Source organism: Musa acuminata, chromosome BXJ2-6 (genome assembly GCF_036884655.1).
Source record: "Musa acuminata AAA Group cultivar baxijiao chromosome BXJ2-6, Cavendish_Baxijiao_AAA, whole genome shotgun sequence".
Lineage (NCBI taxonomy): Eukaryota > Viridiplantae > Streptophyta > Magnoliopsida > Zingiberales > Musaceae > Musa > Musa acuminata.
The window spans coordinates 5,834,918-5,851,620 of record NC_088343.1 but is presented as its reverse complement, the minus strand read 5'-3'; the positions used below and the strand labels follow the sequence as shown (position 1 = coordinate 5,851,620).

Here is a 16,703-nt window from a genome sequence, read left to right as displayed (position 1 = left end):
CTAAGTTAGTTATTATTTATTGGAGATATCTTGAAAAAATGCCTTCATCTCTCAACTATCATCATCACTCTCTTTGGCTTTCTTTTTTATATTGTTATTTTGCTTTATTTTATCAGCTTTGTTCTTTATTCTTCACTCTCATCACTACTCTTTCACCATCATTTTCCTTTCTTTTTATGCATCACGTTCATATATTTTGTTAGGAAATTAGATACTTTCATTGCGGTAAACCTCAAAATCTACTCCAATATGCTTCAGCTTCAGATAGCCAAAAAAATAAAAGGGGGATTTCTTTTTGAAGGAACTACCGATATGTCTTAATAATAAAGGAGATCAACCCATAATAAGCGCAGTCATAGTTACAGGACACCACATCGGTCGATCCATCCCTCGTCTTTCTGGTTACAGGACATTACCTGGCATGGACTAGAGGTAAAGCTATCATAGATAGTTATCGATCACAACGATCGGCCGCGCGTCCTTCGTCTTGTTCTTGCCATCGGCAACCCCGAAGCCCTCAGCCGACCATCCTCTCGAAATCATCGAGCTTCACCTCGGTACCATCCCGACCCCATTTCCGGCCGCTGAAATCTCACAAAGACAGCAAGCTGAAGAATAAATCACGGAAAGCGAACGGAGATAGGGCGAGAGAAGGGATTCGGGTCGCACGCGGATCGCCGCCGCCGAAGGAAGCGAACGTGGTGCAGGATGCCGAGATAGGGCGAGGCCGGGGAAGAGCCCCTGAGCCGCGGCGATGCGTTGGGGTAAGGGAGAGGTTGGGGAGGAGGAGGCGAGAAGTCATTCATCAAAAGCCGAGAGAGAGAGAGAGAGATCTCGATCGATCGATCCACACGCCAAGCGTTGCATTGTGGATTGACACGATGCAGACACGAAAATTTTCCACTTGACGTGTGCTGGCAGTCAATGGTTCGACGACGACGTGGGGTCGGCTACTCTAGATTGTAAATTGACCAATGGAAGTCTTGGGTATGGATTTGCTTTTTCTCTAGGGTTGAGGGTTGAATTGTCAACGAGATTTAGGTCGACTAAGGAGCGTTGGATTTGGTCTCGACAAAGTTCTTCCATCACCTGATCAACAAACGCTGAGCAATAAAATAAATATAAGAACTTGAAACGAAATATAAATCTTAATTTCAATCATACATTTCTTGCATCATGCATGTTTCTCCTGGAAAAGGCAGGCAGGCACTAATAGATTAGTCCGAGGAAGACCAACATAGGGAAGTCTCAGATTTCATCCCCAAGGTGATTTAGTTTCCAACAACTAATTCCAAAATGTGTTTACTATAATACCCCAAGTAGATATTACAAAATAACATCATTCCAAATCAAATTCAATTGGCTTCATCTCCATGTGGAACCCCCAAGTCTGATAACCTCTTCAGTGCTGGTATCTTTGCGCAGCCTATCGGCAGTTTCATTGCTTTTCTTGTCACTTCCATCACCATATAAATCTTTCAACTTTGCCAGATTGCTTGAAACAGCCTTTGTCTTCTCTTTATTTTCATCTCCGAAAGGACTAGGGCGATGGTCAGAATCTGCACCACGGGTATGCATGCTACGACTCCTGCTCCTACTTCTGCTTCTGCTTCGTCTCGAGTTGGAGTGTCTATACTCATCAGCATCTCCCCCACTCCTTTCATGATCCCTTCTCCCAGAATCCCTCTCTGAGTGCTTGGATCGATGGGAATCTCTGTCACGATCACCACGCCGCTCATGTTCATGCCTTCGCTCAGAGTCCCTTCCCCGGTCACGTTCTGAGTGGTCTCGATCACGGTGATGGTCTCGACGGTCTCGATCACGATGATCTTGATCATGGTCACGGTCACGATCTGAGCGATCACGGTCATGTCGGTCACGGCTACTACTGCGACGAATGCTAGGAGATGATCTTCGATGGTCATCACCATCACTCCTTTCGTGTATGGGACCTAAGTTCCTTCTGACCGGAGAAGAGTCCCTGGTGGATGCACGGTGTGGAGCACGCTGACCAAATGAGACTGACAAAGCAGCTTTTACTGAAGGAGGGCGACGGGCAATATCATCTGAGCCCTGCCGACTAGTTTCTCCAGTGACGCCACAATGCTTGGTGGGGAGCTTCAGTTTCTCCAGGTTAGCCACAATTTGGCGCACAACGGGAACAGGGACACGTGGGAAAAGTGTGTCAAAGTAGTACTGCATCATTATACCCACAAACATTAGAAGATTTGTGATAAAGCTTATATGATCAGAGCAGCACCAAAATTACCAAAACATTAAATTTCCAGTGCGTTCAGATCAGAAAAGAATAAAATGCTAATGTTGTTATTCAATCAAACTAATCAACTACTTCTGATAATGTAAGAGTGCAAAATGATGCGTATTGACTGCAAAGGAAAAACTACATATATGTATCCCCTAATCAAAACCATGCAGCATTTTGCCACATTAGAACGCCATAGAGGTGAATGACAATCAGCACTAGGGAGGAATGAAGAGTTCAATGAACAATTATGGTGAGGGAGACAAGCTATGGGAGTAGCAATACAATGTGTAACATGGAATGATATACATTCAACTGCATCCAAAACGTTCACGACCCCAGCTATGAAAGATCAGTCAGTGTCAGCAGTGTGACAGTAAAAAAAATTAACATGTGGAAAGAGCAGATGATTCCAAAATTCTAAAAAGGGTACCATAAAGACCATAAAAGAAAGGGTAGATGGTTGATGTTGTTGCTTCTCCAGACAGTTTTAAAACATAAGTTTCTCAACATTTAACAGTCCGCTGTGAGAAGAATATCAATCAACATAAACTAATCACAATTTTGTGATGTTCAAAGGATGACTGGAATCAAACATTCTGCTAAGAAACAGAAGATGAAAAGGGATTTATGGTTCAACCTAGACCGAAAGTAGCAGACTGGTGCAGTCACCAGCCACCATCTAGATGCCTAAAGGCATTACATGCAATCACCAGCTACCATATAGATGCCTAACGGCATTATATGCAACAGTGCACTGGTCTTTATTTCATTACAGTTTCATTTCACCATGTATAGACAAATAACAGAGGCAGCAGCTTATTGCTAAGCTACTTTCAAGTTTACTCATTGCCAAGCTCCTTTCATCTTACCTCTCATTGCTAAGCTCAAAGTTGTAAACTTCAGTTACATACCTAGGTCTAGTAATTTTGTTAGCATTCACTGGCAAACCTTGGGCGGACTCTTGGGTCACATTTTTTATATACTGTGGCTGACTTCCCAAACCCCCTTTTATGTTCTTGATACTTAATGCAATATATCTTCTTTCCTTTTCAATAAAAAATGTCTCAGTAACAAACTTTAAACATCCTATAGAATCACTCCAAAACACTTGAAGATTATAATACTAAAACTGTGGCATGTATTTGGACTTTAAAAGTGCATAAAGAGAAATACGAATATGGCAAATATACGAATTATAAAGATGGCAGCTACACGAATAGTCCACTAGTAAAAGTGAAGATCTTTATACGGTTTTCCAAAATGTTTGCATACTCATAATACTTATCTCAAACTTTATGGTGTTCATTTCGACATGATGCACGAAAAGCCAAGAATAATGCAGTTACAAACTATGTAAAAGCCAAAATCCACGAGCCAAGGTTGAATAAATTACTAATATGAGACAATCCAATCAAGAGATTAATAGGACATTTTCCTTCTATAACCTCTATCTTTACTCAAAGGATTAAGGTCTGCAAGAGAGAAACAAAAAGAAGGGACAAACAGAGAAAAATCTGAAGAGGAACAGATCAGAGTTTTAAAAAAAAAGTAATATCAGTAGTATAATTGGGACATCAAGTTAGAAAAACCATCACTTTTGGACCAATCATCTAGTGAGGATACTGACCAAACACAAGCGAAGATCTGCATCTATTAACCACAAGACCACAAAGTAAAAGATAGTCTCGTGAACTTAATAATGTATTTTCTCTCTCAATTAATGTCCCCCATATTGATATTGAAGCAAGACCATCAGTAGGACTGCAAACAGATTGGTAGATAATTAGATTGCGGTTGGTCCAGGTACAAACTGATGTTTAAGAAACCTCGTTATGCAACTAGAAACCTATTGGATCAGCTATATTATAATTAATGTTTGATTCAACTTCTAAATAATTGAGAATTCAATCCAACAGCACATAGTTGTCCTTACCAGGGTTTGCCAAACCAGGTACAGGATCTGACTCGGAGATTCATCAGGCCATAACGGTGTACCATCTGTCGACGCATCGGTAAGTACCAAAGAGGAAGAAAAAAAAGGAGAAGAGGAAGGAACGGTGGAGAAAGGAGGAAGAAAGAGAGAAGAAGACGAAGTGATGGAAGAGGAAGAAGGAAGGAGAAAGAGGAAGAGAAGAAAGACTTACCTGAGACGTGGCGATGTGCCATGAGGTCACGATCGCACTCCGTCGATCACAACATCGAAGGCGATGCTCATGTGAGAAGTGGAAATTAGGGTTCCCCACTTCTCTTATGCAGCGGACCGAACTGAGGTGGGTCCGCATACTGGTCAATGCTCGGACCAATATGCACCACCTGTTTCGTACCGATGCGAGCGAAACGACAATCCCTAGTCCTTACTACCTATTGTTATAGGTAAATGAGTAAATCTTAGCACAAAACATTAGAATTAATGTTAAATATAATTACCTTTGGTAGAAAAAGGTTGCTTTCAAATGATAAATTCCATAGGGTTAAAAGTACAAGAACAAAAACCTTCACCAGTTCCAATCAAAGTACAACAGAAAGGAACACAGATCAACCATCTTATAATATCTAAAAACTCCACTTTCTGTTACCACAATTAAACTTTGATAAAAAATTGATACAAAGTAATACACTTATCTTCTTTAGAATCAAGCACAAGAATGACAATGGCATACAAAGTCTGTCTATGGTTAGCCAATATTAGCCAAACAGGAGCCTTCTTAGACTTCCCCTAGGATGAAATCTAGTGATGATGGGAGGAAGAAGCCATCCAGCACCAGTATCGGCCAATGGCTGCATGCCATTTATCTGAAAGTACCAAAGTGATCGTAGCGCTTATGCAGAGGCAGCAAACATTTAATGGGAGTAACTGAGAACTGGCAAGTTAACATAAAGGAATGGAAAACTTGGTTTATAGTTATTTTATCAGAGTTAAGGTTGGGTCAGATAAAATATTTAAGCATTAAATCAGATCATAAGCAGACTGTAATGGTTAGCATTCAGATCTTTGAATCAGATCACAAAGCAGTCTATCAGATTAAATCTAATTCAAATCCACCTTAATCAGATTGGATTCTGGATCGTATAAAGATAAATTTCAGCCAACTGCAGACCTAGTGGGAATAGTGTGCACTTATCCCATTATATTAGGAAATATATGAACGTGCCACCCTCCTCTTCCCATAATTTTAGTAAAAATGGGCACCACTTCAAAAATTAATGAAGTTAGGCATCAATCATATCTTTTACCTATTTTCCAATCTAGTTGTATAACTTTACCATCCTATATCACCCATACTACATTTAAGCTTCTTTATCATTCGCATGACAAATTTTAGTAGTTAGTATCATGTCCTTCCACGTTTTATCTCATGTCAATAATCATAAAATAACATCTCATTCCAAAAATTTTAAATCATAATCCAAAAGTTGTCCATGTCCAAAAGATCTTCATTTCACAACTTATTTTGTATGTATATCCCATGACAATAACCATTTTATGCAATGGTCAAATAGCAAATATTTCAAATAGAAACACTCTACTGGTTTATTCTCTAAATAACTTTCTCGTGATCCTGTATTATTTTAACTTGTTATGATGTTTGTAATATTCGATCTCGCTTATGATTCAAAAATTGGGCCCGATGTTAACAATTGTCAAATATAGCATTGTCATATGCTTTTAAAAGTTGTGTAAACAGCCCGTAATATATGACCTCCTGTATATAGCTAATTAATTTTAACAAATTATTAAAAATTGCAAAGGGTAAAAAGTGACGAAGGGATTTGCCTCCAAAATCTTGCTATCAGCAATCGAGGTTTTTACTAGCTAAGACAGCTGAAGGTTCTAAGTTTATTGGATAAGGTCTTGATCTAAGTAGTTCAGGTACCACCATCATCAGACTATGTAGAATTTTTTTCATATAAGGTTAACCCGCAACCTTGGTAAGTGATATCATTATATAATTACGTCTGGACTAACGTTTGACTCCACCCATGCATGGAAGAGAACCAAAAACAAGATTTTTCTCATCTTCATAGAAATTCTTTTCATCATATTTAATGATTGGGTTCTGGATGGAATATACTTGTAAAACAGAAAAGTGGCCCACATCTGACCATGAAGATTTTCTAGAGAACCAGCTTGTACAAGACACCTTATATATCCTCCAAACAAAAATCAGCATTTAATTAAATTTCATTGATTCAAATGCCATTTTCATTTGCAATACGCTCGGTATAGAAATGTTGTGTTATCTTTGCTAAAAATATTAGAAACACTAAGAACCATAAGAAAGATACACTCTGGCTATAATTTAGAACAACTCATTTATTTCTTCTAACACTAGTATTATATCCTCCTTAATATGGATGGAGCATAAACATATAATTATCTGCTCATCACACTTTAATCATGGAAATGGAAAACTAAAGATCTCGATATCTATCTTGCATTTAGGTAAGAAACTATAGATGCTCAAAGTCAATGTATTGAACTTATTCATAAAATGCATCCCCAAAAATTTTGAAAGTAGAATCAATATCAGCATGCAAAGACAAGAAAAAGCTCCGCACCTTCATTAACTCAACTGAAGAATAACCAATGCCATGGGTCTGTGGTCAAGCAAATCCAAGTTTGATATTCATGAATCAGATGAGTCTATCCATTTCTCTTCTTTCAGCTGATCCTATGAGCTTAAATAGAAGGTCTAACTCCATGCACTATTTATAGGGCAGTATGATATTCAGCAGTAAATGTCTGATATTCATTGGCTATCTTATGTGCATTCATTGGCTACTATGATATTCAGCGGTAAATGTCTGAACCACAGATTCAAGTCCTTAGCAAATGGTCCTCCGTGGTGAAATGTCTGAACCATTAATTCAAGTCCTTAGTTTATACAGATGTGCAATAGCACCTAAAAATCTATCATTTGTGTTCCTGAAGTCATCACATGGTCCAATTTGCATCTTACATGTGTTTTTTTAATTATATCAAACTGAACAATAACATTGCAGGGAATATCTTTTAGTTCCTCTTCTTCCTTTTACCATGGGTCACCAAACATCTTTCACTGCAAACTTAAATGGTCAAATTGAATACTCAAATATAAGTGTATCCGGGCAAAGAAATGAAAGACTAGTGGTAAGTTTAGATGACCAGTGCTGAGTCAAGACAATGACAAAAAAATGGACAGGCAAGAGTCTCACTCAAACAGTATATGCAAATATCAATAAGCTTTCAAGAGATTACTTTGTTCCAAGACCAACATCACAAACCTTGAACTTAATTGTTGATAAAGATGTGATGTACTGATCTCTCAAGGAATACTCCATTAGGTAATGCAAGCCGAGAATCTCATATGAACAGGTGGGACATTTACCAAAATGAATTACCTTTCAGCTATCAAAACAAGTAATTAGATAAAGACCATGAATGGAATTTGTTGATTCAAAAATATGAGCAAGAAATACTAAATCAGTTAAATAATAACACACTCATAAAGAATTGTCTGACAGGCATATTCTATGAAGGACAGGCAATAAAGGAAATCAAATAACTAACCTGACCAAGAAGAAGATCACGCACATATACCCCCATTGTCGTAAGTCGACCATTAGAACCAGGAGAGAATTCCTGCAAAAAAAGGGCAAAGACCATAAGTATCTGAATTTAGTACCAAAAGAGGCCATTGTCATATTTCAACCACCAGCTATTCCAGTATAGATGATGTGCAATTATGGAGGCCTTGATGATTGATCTTTAATCATGCAAGAATCCATTTTCTTCTTAGAATTATCCACTGAGTAACAAGTACAAATTATAAATTCAGTCCCAAAATCAATCTTAAGTTGCAAATATTTGAAAATAAATTCATAGGCATAAATAGTCAAACTACATAGAGCTCCAGTGATCAGTCATAAGTACAATATACATAAGCGCAACATCACCAAGGGCAAAGCACGAGTTTATGTTCTACAAATACTTATTGCACCTGCCTGTGGCTTAGCCATCACCAACCTGCCTTGTAATTGGAGATAACAATGGCCCTACAAATCAATCCCGCATGGGCACCATCATTGCCTCCAATCACAAGACATAACAATGTGAACATTTGCCTTTACATTCAGAAAGTACAACCCATACCAGATATAGTCAAGACTTAATTGCGAGAATGAAAGCAATATAATATAGTGAATTCAAATAAGTTTGTTATGCATATAAATTTTATTTGTTGAAGACAATATAATTGCTAAAACCAAAAACGGGTATTGTAGTCATAGTAATGACCGAAAGGGACAATTTTTACAAAATAGGAATAGAACAAAGACAAAGTGAATCATTCGTACACACTAAATTTCACTTAATACAAGAAATATAATATGCATGATCCATAGATAGGAATTCACACAAGATAGAGGAGCAATGTATAGTACCTGGGATAAATAAAATCTTTAACACAATACAAAAGTAGGTTATAAAAGGTGATAAGATATGAATACAAGACATCAAAGCAGAAAAAGATGGTGAAAGTATCCAATCATAAATCAATAAACAAGCACAATTAAGAAAAATACAATAGCAATAAGTTTAATTTGAAAAGGCAAGTATTATTGCCCAGATACTTGCTAAGACCATTGCATCAACAGATTAGAGTTGAAAGATGCATCAAAATAAAGTGCCTCTGCAGGAAAATAGAATCATAGTTACAAAAGAAGTCACTCGAATCAACTTTTGAGGCAAATTATCAGTAAAAACTAAAAATTAAAAACTGAAAATAACCAGGCAAAAAAGAAAATACCTCATCATCCTTGATGTATGGCTCGTACCAAGTCCATAATGTCTTTGGATCTGCAACATAGCGCAGGTAGAGGAAACCAATCTATATAACCAAGAACGATATCTTTTAGCTTTACAGATAGTAATTTGAAACAATAAGTATAAGGTCATCATTATAACATTATATACACACATCAAAATATCCACCTAGAGAAAAATAATAATTTTTTGCATCCACACCCAGGTTCACCGTCGATGTTCACAACCAATGCAAGTATATATCATACACAAAAGACCAACATTTTTACACCAAGAGAAATATGAAACATATTTGTAGAACAGGAACTCAAAGTGTCAAGTGACAGTAAAGTTATGGCGAGTGACAATGAAGTTGTGAACCAAATGAATGCATGTGAAGTTATGACAAATGACAATGAAGTTGTGAACCAAAGGAATCCATGCAAGGTTTGTTGATGAGCCAACAAAATGTTCCCAAAATAACTAGCTAGGAAGGCCTAGTTGATGCAAGCTAAAGCATAAATTACCTAACAGCATTTTAAAATGTGATAGGCGTCAAAAGGCATCAAGATCTCAAAATGTTCGAGGTGCTAGGTGCTCGCCCGAGCGAAACGAGACACTCCAAGATATTAAAATATAAAAAAAATACTATAATTAATAAATATGAACATAGAAATAAAAATGTCACATCAACTTAAAATCACATAGCCATCTTGAAATATATATTACGGGATATAATTCTTTAACCTCTATGCCTAAGTTGATGCATAATTTGAACTCAATCCCATTCGATAGGATGATTTCTGACCCAAATCTAGAAATGGATAAATCAATTGGTATCTTGACGCAACGGAATTAGAACAAGAGGTGCTATTTATTGCGATTTAATACTTAGTGTGCTATTTATCCATCACGCATCACGTCTTGGGCATGAGAAAAGGTATACCATGAAAGAGAGAGAGAGAGAGAGAAAGAAAGAGAGATCACGTCTTCCAACGAGTCTTCTACCCTCCCATCTGCCACCTTCAAAACGTTAACTTTTCATCTTCCAACGAGATCACTTCTGCCCTCCCATCCATCACGTCTTTTGCCCTCCCATCCCACCTCCAAAACCCTAGCTTTTGCCTTCTAACAAAATCATATTTTTTTCCCTCCCATCTGCCACCGAGCACTGATTGATTCTGTTGTATTCGCCTTCAGGTCAGTGCCCTTTTCGCTTGGACCCCTTTCTCTTCCAATCTCATCCTTTCTCTTCCAATTTCTTGTGCTACGCCACTTTCCCTCAGGTGCTCACCCGAGGTGCCCGACGCCTGGGCTCAAGCGAGAAGCCAGGCGGCACTTCAACGAATCGCATCACCTGGAGATCATGCGAAGCGCTCGGGCCTCGCCTCGCCTCACTCACATGCCTAGGCAAGCGCCCGAGCACCTATTAAAAACATTGTTACCTAAATGCTCCAACAACTGAACATTACACACTATACAATTTTGTTATATGAGTTCAATTGATGTGCCAAAGCACAAAGTGTGAGAAACAAAAGTTAACCATGGCATGTGATGGTCATTAAGGCTAAATATATTCAGTCATGAGGATACCACATACAGCATCATTTGCCAATAACTTTACCTAATAAGAAACATTGACAAATCTCACTAGGAAACAGCCAAATCAGGTATCAACATCCTTCTTATAGTTCCCAACTTTGGAGGTACAAATGAAACCACAAATACGCTAGGTTAAAGAAACAAAAGAAATAGCATATAACACTTAGCAGAGACACTTACAGCTCTAATATAAGGAGAATCAGGATGCTTCAAAAGTCCATGCATTTGCTTGACAGTGAGTTTCATTGTGAAGAACTTGTACAGGAGACAAAATGCTGTGGAAGGACCTCTGCAATTTCCAGTCATCCATGGTTCCACATGATCAACTTGGTTGTAGATCTCATCTATAACTTCATGGTAAGTCTTCAATCTGTAAAGTTCTTTGAAATAATCTGAAGATAGAATGTTCATTGAAAGAACCTTCTCTAGCAAACTATCAATAGGTTTGCCAGATGTTTGTATCTCCATTTCACGTAAACTACTTAGCCGGAGACCACTTATCACCCAAGATAAACAAGCTCTAAATGCTTTCAGCAATACAACTGCTGATACAACCTGTAAGCATAAAATATAAAAGCTGGATTAACAAAGGGGGAGAAACTAAATCATTCAGTGAATAACTGAAATATCACATGTGCAGAAATCAATGGCAACAATGCAACATAGATGTGATTTTTCACATAAAAACCTAGCTGCAAGTACAACCAGTAAACTCAATAAATAATGGCAAGGTTATTTATATAGTTAAAAAATGATAACCAAACACAAAAAATGATAACCAACCAGCAAAATCAATCATTAGATGTATGCTTTCGTCAGTCTTTAAATATAGGTTGCTTAATACCAATTATGATCTCATAGCATGTGTATGACAAAATTATGACATTTTTTGCAGCAGCATCTTAAACGCAGAACAAGTGGTACATACCAGTCTATGTGAATACCAGATTGCATAACATTTCATGCCATGAGACTGACTAGAACAGATCTGAATCATTCAAAATTGTGATGAACAGGTCAAAACCCATTCTAAACCACACATTAACCTACTGATCTGAATACGATTATAAGAATCCCACCAACTGGCATAATGCATCTTATTGCAACGAAAGAAAATAATACATTTTATATTTTATTTATGTTTCTTGCGAATATTTAGTTTATACAGAATTTTATTCGCTTGTTTAAAGTGTCCTCAAGAATTCATCAGTTAAGATAGAGATTTATTAGGTAGACACCTTAAGTTAGAATATTCCAGGGTTTCTTCTTTCTTGTACAATAAGATTTGCAAGATTATATAAAGGCATTTTTTCTAATTGTACAAAGTATTCAAACAACAGGTTGATAAGAGTCTGATATTGGAACTTAAAAAACCTTGTCAAAAACAGTGATTTCAGCCAAAAAAAATCAAACCAATAAAGTGTTGCCAATTTCATAATGCCTGAATCTAGTTCTAGAATTTTTGCCTAGAACTGACAAAATAAAAAATAAGTTACACTTTAAAAACCTTTTATTAATTCTTTAAGTTGATACTTCCAGTACACATGCACGAAGCACCCAAGAAAGATTTTTTGCGACTACCAACATAAGTTTTGTAAGCCTTTCTAATTGTTAAAGTCATATTATTGCTTCACTGCAAAGAAAGAAAAGAAGAACTTCAATCAAGAACAATTAAGACAACAATTAAGACAATGAACAAGAACAATATCTTCTCAAGCTTAGATGATGACACCACATGTCCAAAAACATTCAAATGCTAGATATTAAGGAAATATATGAAATAAATATACTTGTGCATTATTTTGAGCAAAACAAGTTCAATGGTTTTAAAGGATAGTCATAGATATTGATCACATAAATGCATCTTGATACAGTAGAAATGTCATAAGTACAAAGTTAAAGAAAGCTCTGATTGATGCTTATCCTACATAAGGGAAAGCAAGTTCAAAACATCAAACAAACATACAATGTTGTCAAACTTGGATTTTCTTTAGCTAAACTTTTACATTTCTAACATCGCGATCAAAAATCAAACTCAAAAACTGCAAATGTGAAAATCGACATTTATTGCCAAAATCAAAATTCCAACAGCACTAAGCAGGCAACAGAGGGTGGAGGAGACATGTTCAGTGTTAATGGAAGAGAAGATTTAGCAAGCCTCCTTGGATTCACAGAAAGGGAATATAGCCCTTCAAAAATCAAGAAAGAAAAGAACGAGATGCAAAAAGAAAAAGAAAAGAGAGCAAAAGCAATATCAAAAAAATAGATAAAAAAACATTTTCCACAGGCTGTAGTATAATAACACATACAAAATAGATATAGCTAGTAGTAAATTGTGTAAAATAAAAAGTGCATACAAAAAAAGTAAATGGAAAATATAAAATGCAAAATATCAAATTTTTAACTACAAATTTCCAGCATGAGCAAAAGATTAAACAGCTTGAGATAAATCTAGACACAAAATCAAATTCTTACTTCAAAATTAAAAATATACTCGATAAAATTATGTATATTATGTATTGATTAGTAAAATAAATATAATTTATAAAGTTAGCAAAATAGGTAAACACTAAGAGTTTCAACCAGAAATTTCAAGTAGCTTCCTCTAACTTTCAAATTTTCAAAACCTCAAGTGCAACAAAAGCAAGGCTGTTGTTTCATTAATTCCATACTTTTGTATTTTTCTTTCTTACTGTATTTTTTTCCTACATTATCTTCCTGATTTTTGTTTTTTTTTTTGTTGTAAGTCTGATACTGAATTCAATCTCCGTGAAACTAGACCTTACTTTTAGAAGGGCTAACCCTGATTCTGATGCCAATTAATAAACCTTATGCTGTATAAAAAAATTCAGCCAAATCCAAATCACCAACAGTGACACATCCGCCCGTCTTTCACCGTCTTTCAACTTTGTTTATCTCAAATATGTATTTGCAATCGAGTATTTTGCAACTGAATATTTCCTAGAAAACTCTCCACAAATAACGAGTATGAAATTTTGCTTAATTATAGCTCACTGAAGTCATATATCAAAATTTATAGCTCGATATGAATCTTTTTGCATGAGCAACAGCCACTCGAGTCCTTCCAATTTAAGCCCTTGCTTCCTTAACTAATCAAAAAACCTGACTCTATTTTTTGCTCATTATGAAGTGCTTTAAATATATATCAAAATTTGAATGTAAAAGTCATTCGAGTGGGGAAGAACTTCGAGAAAAAAATACAACCAATGGAAGGGAATACATCATTTAGCTATTATGAGATGAAGCAGAAAGCAATCAACATCAGTGATTTAAAAAACGCTAGGCGCCAAGGTCCAAAAACGCCCGAGGCGCTAGGCGCTCGCCCAAGCGAAACGAGATGCCAAAATATAAAAATATATAATATAATTAATATAATTATTTAAATAAAAAAAATATGCTATTAAATTAAGAAAATCGAGTATAAAATCACAATGTCATATTAATAAAAAGTCTCAAAAATCAAAACAATAAAATTTTACATCAAATCTATTGAGTTGCTCTGTACACTTGCCATTTATTATGAAACTTAACAATAATTTTAAATAAATAAAAATTAATAGTATTAAAATTAAAATAATATATTATTAATCTAATAAATAAAAATACTATTATTAGTATACAGTTAGCAGTATACTGTTAATATACTGTTAACAGTATAGTGAGAAGAGTGTGAGAAGACCGAGGATGCCGAGGCAACGACAGCGGTAGCTGGAGCGGGAGTGGCGAGCGACGACAGCAGCGACGAGCGACGACAGCAGCGACGAGCGACGATTGTGAAAGCGGCGAGAAGTCGACAAGCAGCGATTGTGGCAGCGACGAGTAGCGACAGTGGCAGCAGCAGCAAAGAGCAACGACAACGGAGAAGAAATCTCGACGGCAAAATCGCGAGTGTTAGGGTTGGGGAAGTCGGGGAAATCGCGAGAGGGAGCCTATCGGTGATTTAGTTGGTTTGATTGAACATGAAGTGAGACGCTCGGGCGAGGTGAGTGCCCGAGCGCCTATTGAAATCACTGATCAACATTTAGAAAAAAAAATTGAGCTTAATTCACATGCAACCACTAACCTACACCGCTCCAAACCCTATCCTCTTCTTAAGAGATCTTACAGCCACCTCCTCCTTGTTCATTTGCAGTTTCCCATAAAAACCCAAGACGACCAAAAAAGTCTAGAATCACCATATCATAGCCCACCGGCTCCAGTATACTAAATGCTTTAATGCCTAAATAACTCACAAATCTTTAACAAGCAAACTGTGGCAAAAGCAAAGAATGTTTTGCAGAAATTTTGACAACCACGGAAAGCAATTTGAAGTTTGAACCTACCTATTCATCAGCATTTACGAGAGAACAACACCAGCTCTATTAGTAAAAATAAAATCAATCCAACATTTGCATAACTTCCATTAGCTCTATATTTGTGTCCCTCCCTTGGTTCCTCATAATTTTCTGGGATATACCAGACACCAACGCTACGACTTCTAGAATCAGGAAAAAAAAAACGCTAAACTTAGTGAAAAATAGACTAAGTTACGCACTTTCCTCTACAGAAAGAACAAAGCTTTAGACCATATTTCCAGGTAAAAGAATGAAAAGAAAATAGCGAATGGCATAGTTGCCCTTGATCCTCTCAATTCTTAACACTAGTAAGAAATCGAAGAGGTCAGAAGAGATCGGAGGGAGAAGAGTACCTAAGAGGAAGGACCGGAGGGAGTCCCTCCGCGCCTCTTGCGTTTGCCTGATCCCGTCGGTTCTTGGATTGGCTTCGGATTTAGGGTTTCTTTCTTCGGATCCTGGGCCCTTCGAAAAGAGGGAAAGAGGTCGAGCGATTGGAGAACGCGCCGACCAAGCGAGGGAAAACCCAAGCCACCGCCGCCGATGACGGAGGAGGATGATGTACGGAACGGGGTGGCGGCGCAGTCGGCGGGATGGAAAAGGGGAGCGGATGCTACTCGCGGCCAGGGATTGATTGAGAGAGCGACCGATGGTGGCGTGACCAGATCGGGAGGCCTAATAGGGCTAACCCCGTCGCACGTTTTACTCACGTGACCGTCGACACGGCAATATATTTAGTATAATACTTATATAATATATCTACATTTATAAATATCCCTCTCAAGTGAGTCATTTTTCGTATTAAATTAATATATATGTATATATATTACATATATAAACTTACATTTATATTGTTGTGACCATCATTTTTCCGATAAGAATATATATTAAATTATTTTAAATTTCATACATATCTATTATTATCATGAAAAGGTGACATCTGCTCACCTCTTTGCCACACCATTGGCGGGAAACATTTTGGGTTCAGGCAAAGTTTGCGAGGGAATGATGAATCCTATTATAATAAATACGTTGGAACAAAATCCCAAATAATAGCATTCACTATGCTATCTACGTGAGTATACTATAGAACTCTAAGGTTTTATCGTAAAAGAAATGAAAGAAAAATGGATGATCACTTCGAAAGAATTGACATCCTTGATCACTTCGAGAGGATCGAGCTCCTTGATCGCTTTGAGGGGATCAACCTCCTACAGTTTATAATAATAAACTTGAATAATATTTCATTGATTGATTGATCGATTGAATGATAAAACTATAAAGTTTTATTATAAAAGAAATAAGGGCTCTGGTAAGAAATGACAGAACCCTAAAGTTTTTTTGTAAAAAAAATGAAAGAAAAATAAACGATCGCTTCGAGGGGATTGACCTCCTTGATCACCTCGAAGCGATCAAGAAGATCGATCCTCTCAAAGTGATCAAGGAGATCGATCCTCGAAGCGATCGTTCTTTTTTCTTCAATTTCTTTCGGTTCTTTTACGATAAAATTTTAAGATTCCATCAATATCTTTCAATATATATTTCATAAAGCAATTAACATTTTGATAGCTCGAAGCGAATCCGAGTAAAATTCATATGCTGTGGAGCCCTTTCTTTTCTTTTGGCGTATTCTGAAGTACATAAAATCGAATTACGTATATAAGCAAAGACGGTTTTCAGAATGTGTTTGCATATTCTC

At 36.9% G+C, this 16,703-nt stretch overlaps 1 protein-coding gene across 8 annotated transcripts; it reads right to left on the bottom strand.

The window, feature by feature from the left end:
• Positions 1-1,129: 1,129 nt before the first annotated feature.
• LOC103987078 (pre-mRNA splicing factor SR-like 1) lies at positions 1,130-15,669 on the bottom strand. Of its 8 annotated transcripts, none has more exons than XM_065111794.1 (6): positions 15,361-15,667; positions 14,996-15,150; positions 10,833-11,207; positions 9,055-9,135; positions 7,818-7,889; positions 1,130-2,196 (listed from the first exon to the last, which is right to left on the bottom strand). In XM_065111794.1, exons 3-6 carry the CDS (start codon positions 11,118-11,120, stop codon positions 1,366-1,368), a joined length of 1,272 nt encoding a protein of 423 aa, XP_064967866.1. In that variant the 5' UTR covers positions 11,121-11,207; positions 14,996-15,150; positions 15,361-15,667; the 3' UTR covers positions 1,130-1,365. The 8 variants fall into 8 exon arrangements, 4 of the variants coding, with proteins under 4 accessions (XP_064967866.1, XP_009403545.2, XP_064967867.1 ...); XR_001978742.2 differs by lacking the exon at positions 14,996-15,150 and adding an exon at positions 7,532-7,655 and having other exon boundaries at positions 2,059-2,196; positions 15,361-15,668; XR_010487537.1 differs by lacking the exons at positions 1,130-2,196; positions 14,996-15,150 and adding exons at positions 2,203-4,264; positions 4,411-4,627 and having other exon boundaries at positions 15,361-15,669.
• Positions 15,670-16,703: the final 1,034 nt, after the last annotated feature.

Bases quoted from the DNA above. Each gene is read 5' to 3' on its own strand.
- LOC103987078 (XM_065111794.1), bottom strand. From the start codon at position 11,120: ATGGAGATACAAACATCTGGCAAACCTATTGATAGTTTGCTAGAGAAG. The intron at 9,136-10,832 runs GTAAGTGTCTCT...TTGGTTATATAG, and splicing joins ATTCTCCTTATATTAGAGCT to ATTGGTTTCCTCTACCTGCG. The intron at 2,197-7,817 runs GTTAGTTATTTG...ATAATGATGCAG, and splicing joins GTGATCTTCTTCTTGGTCAG to TACTACTTTGACACACTTTT.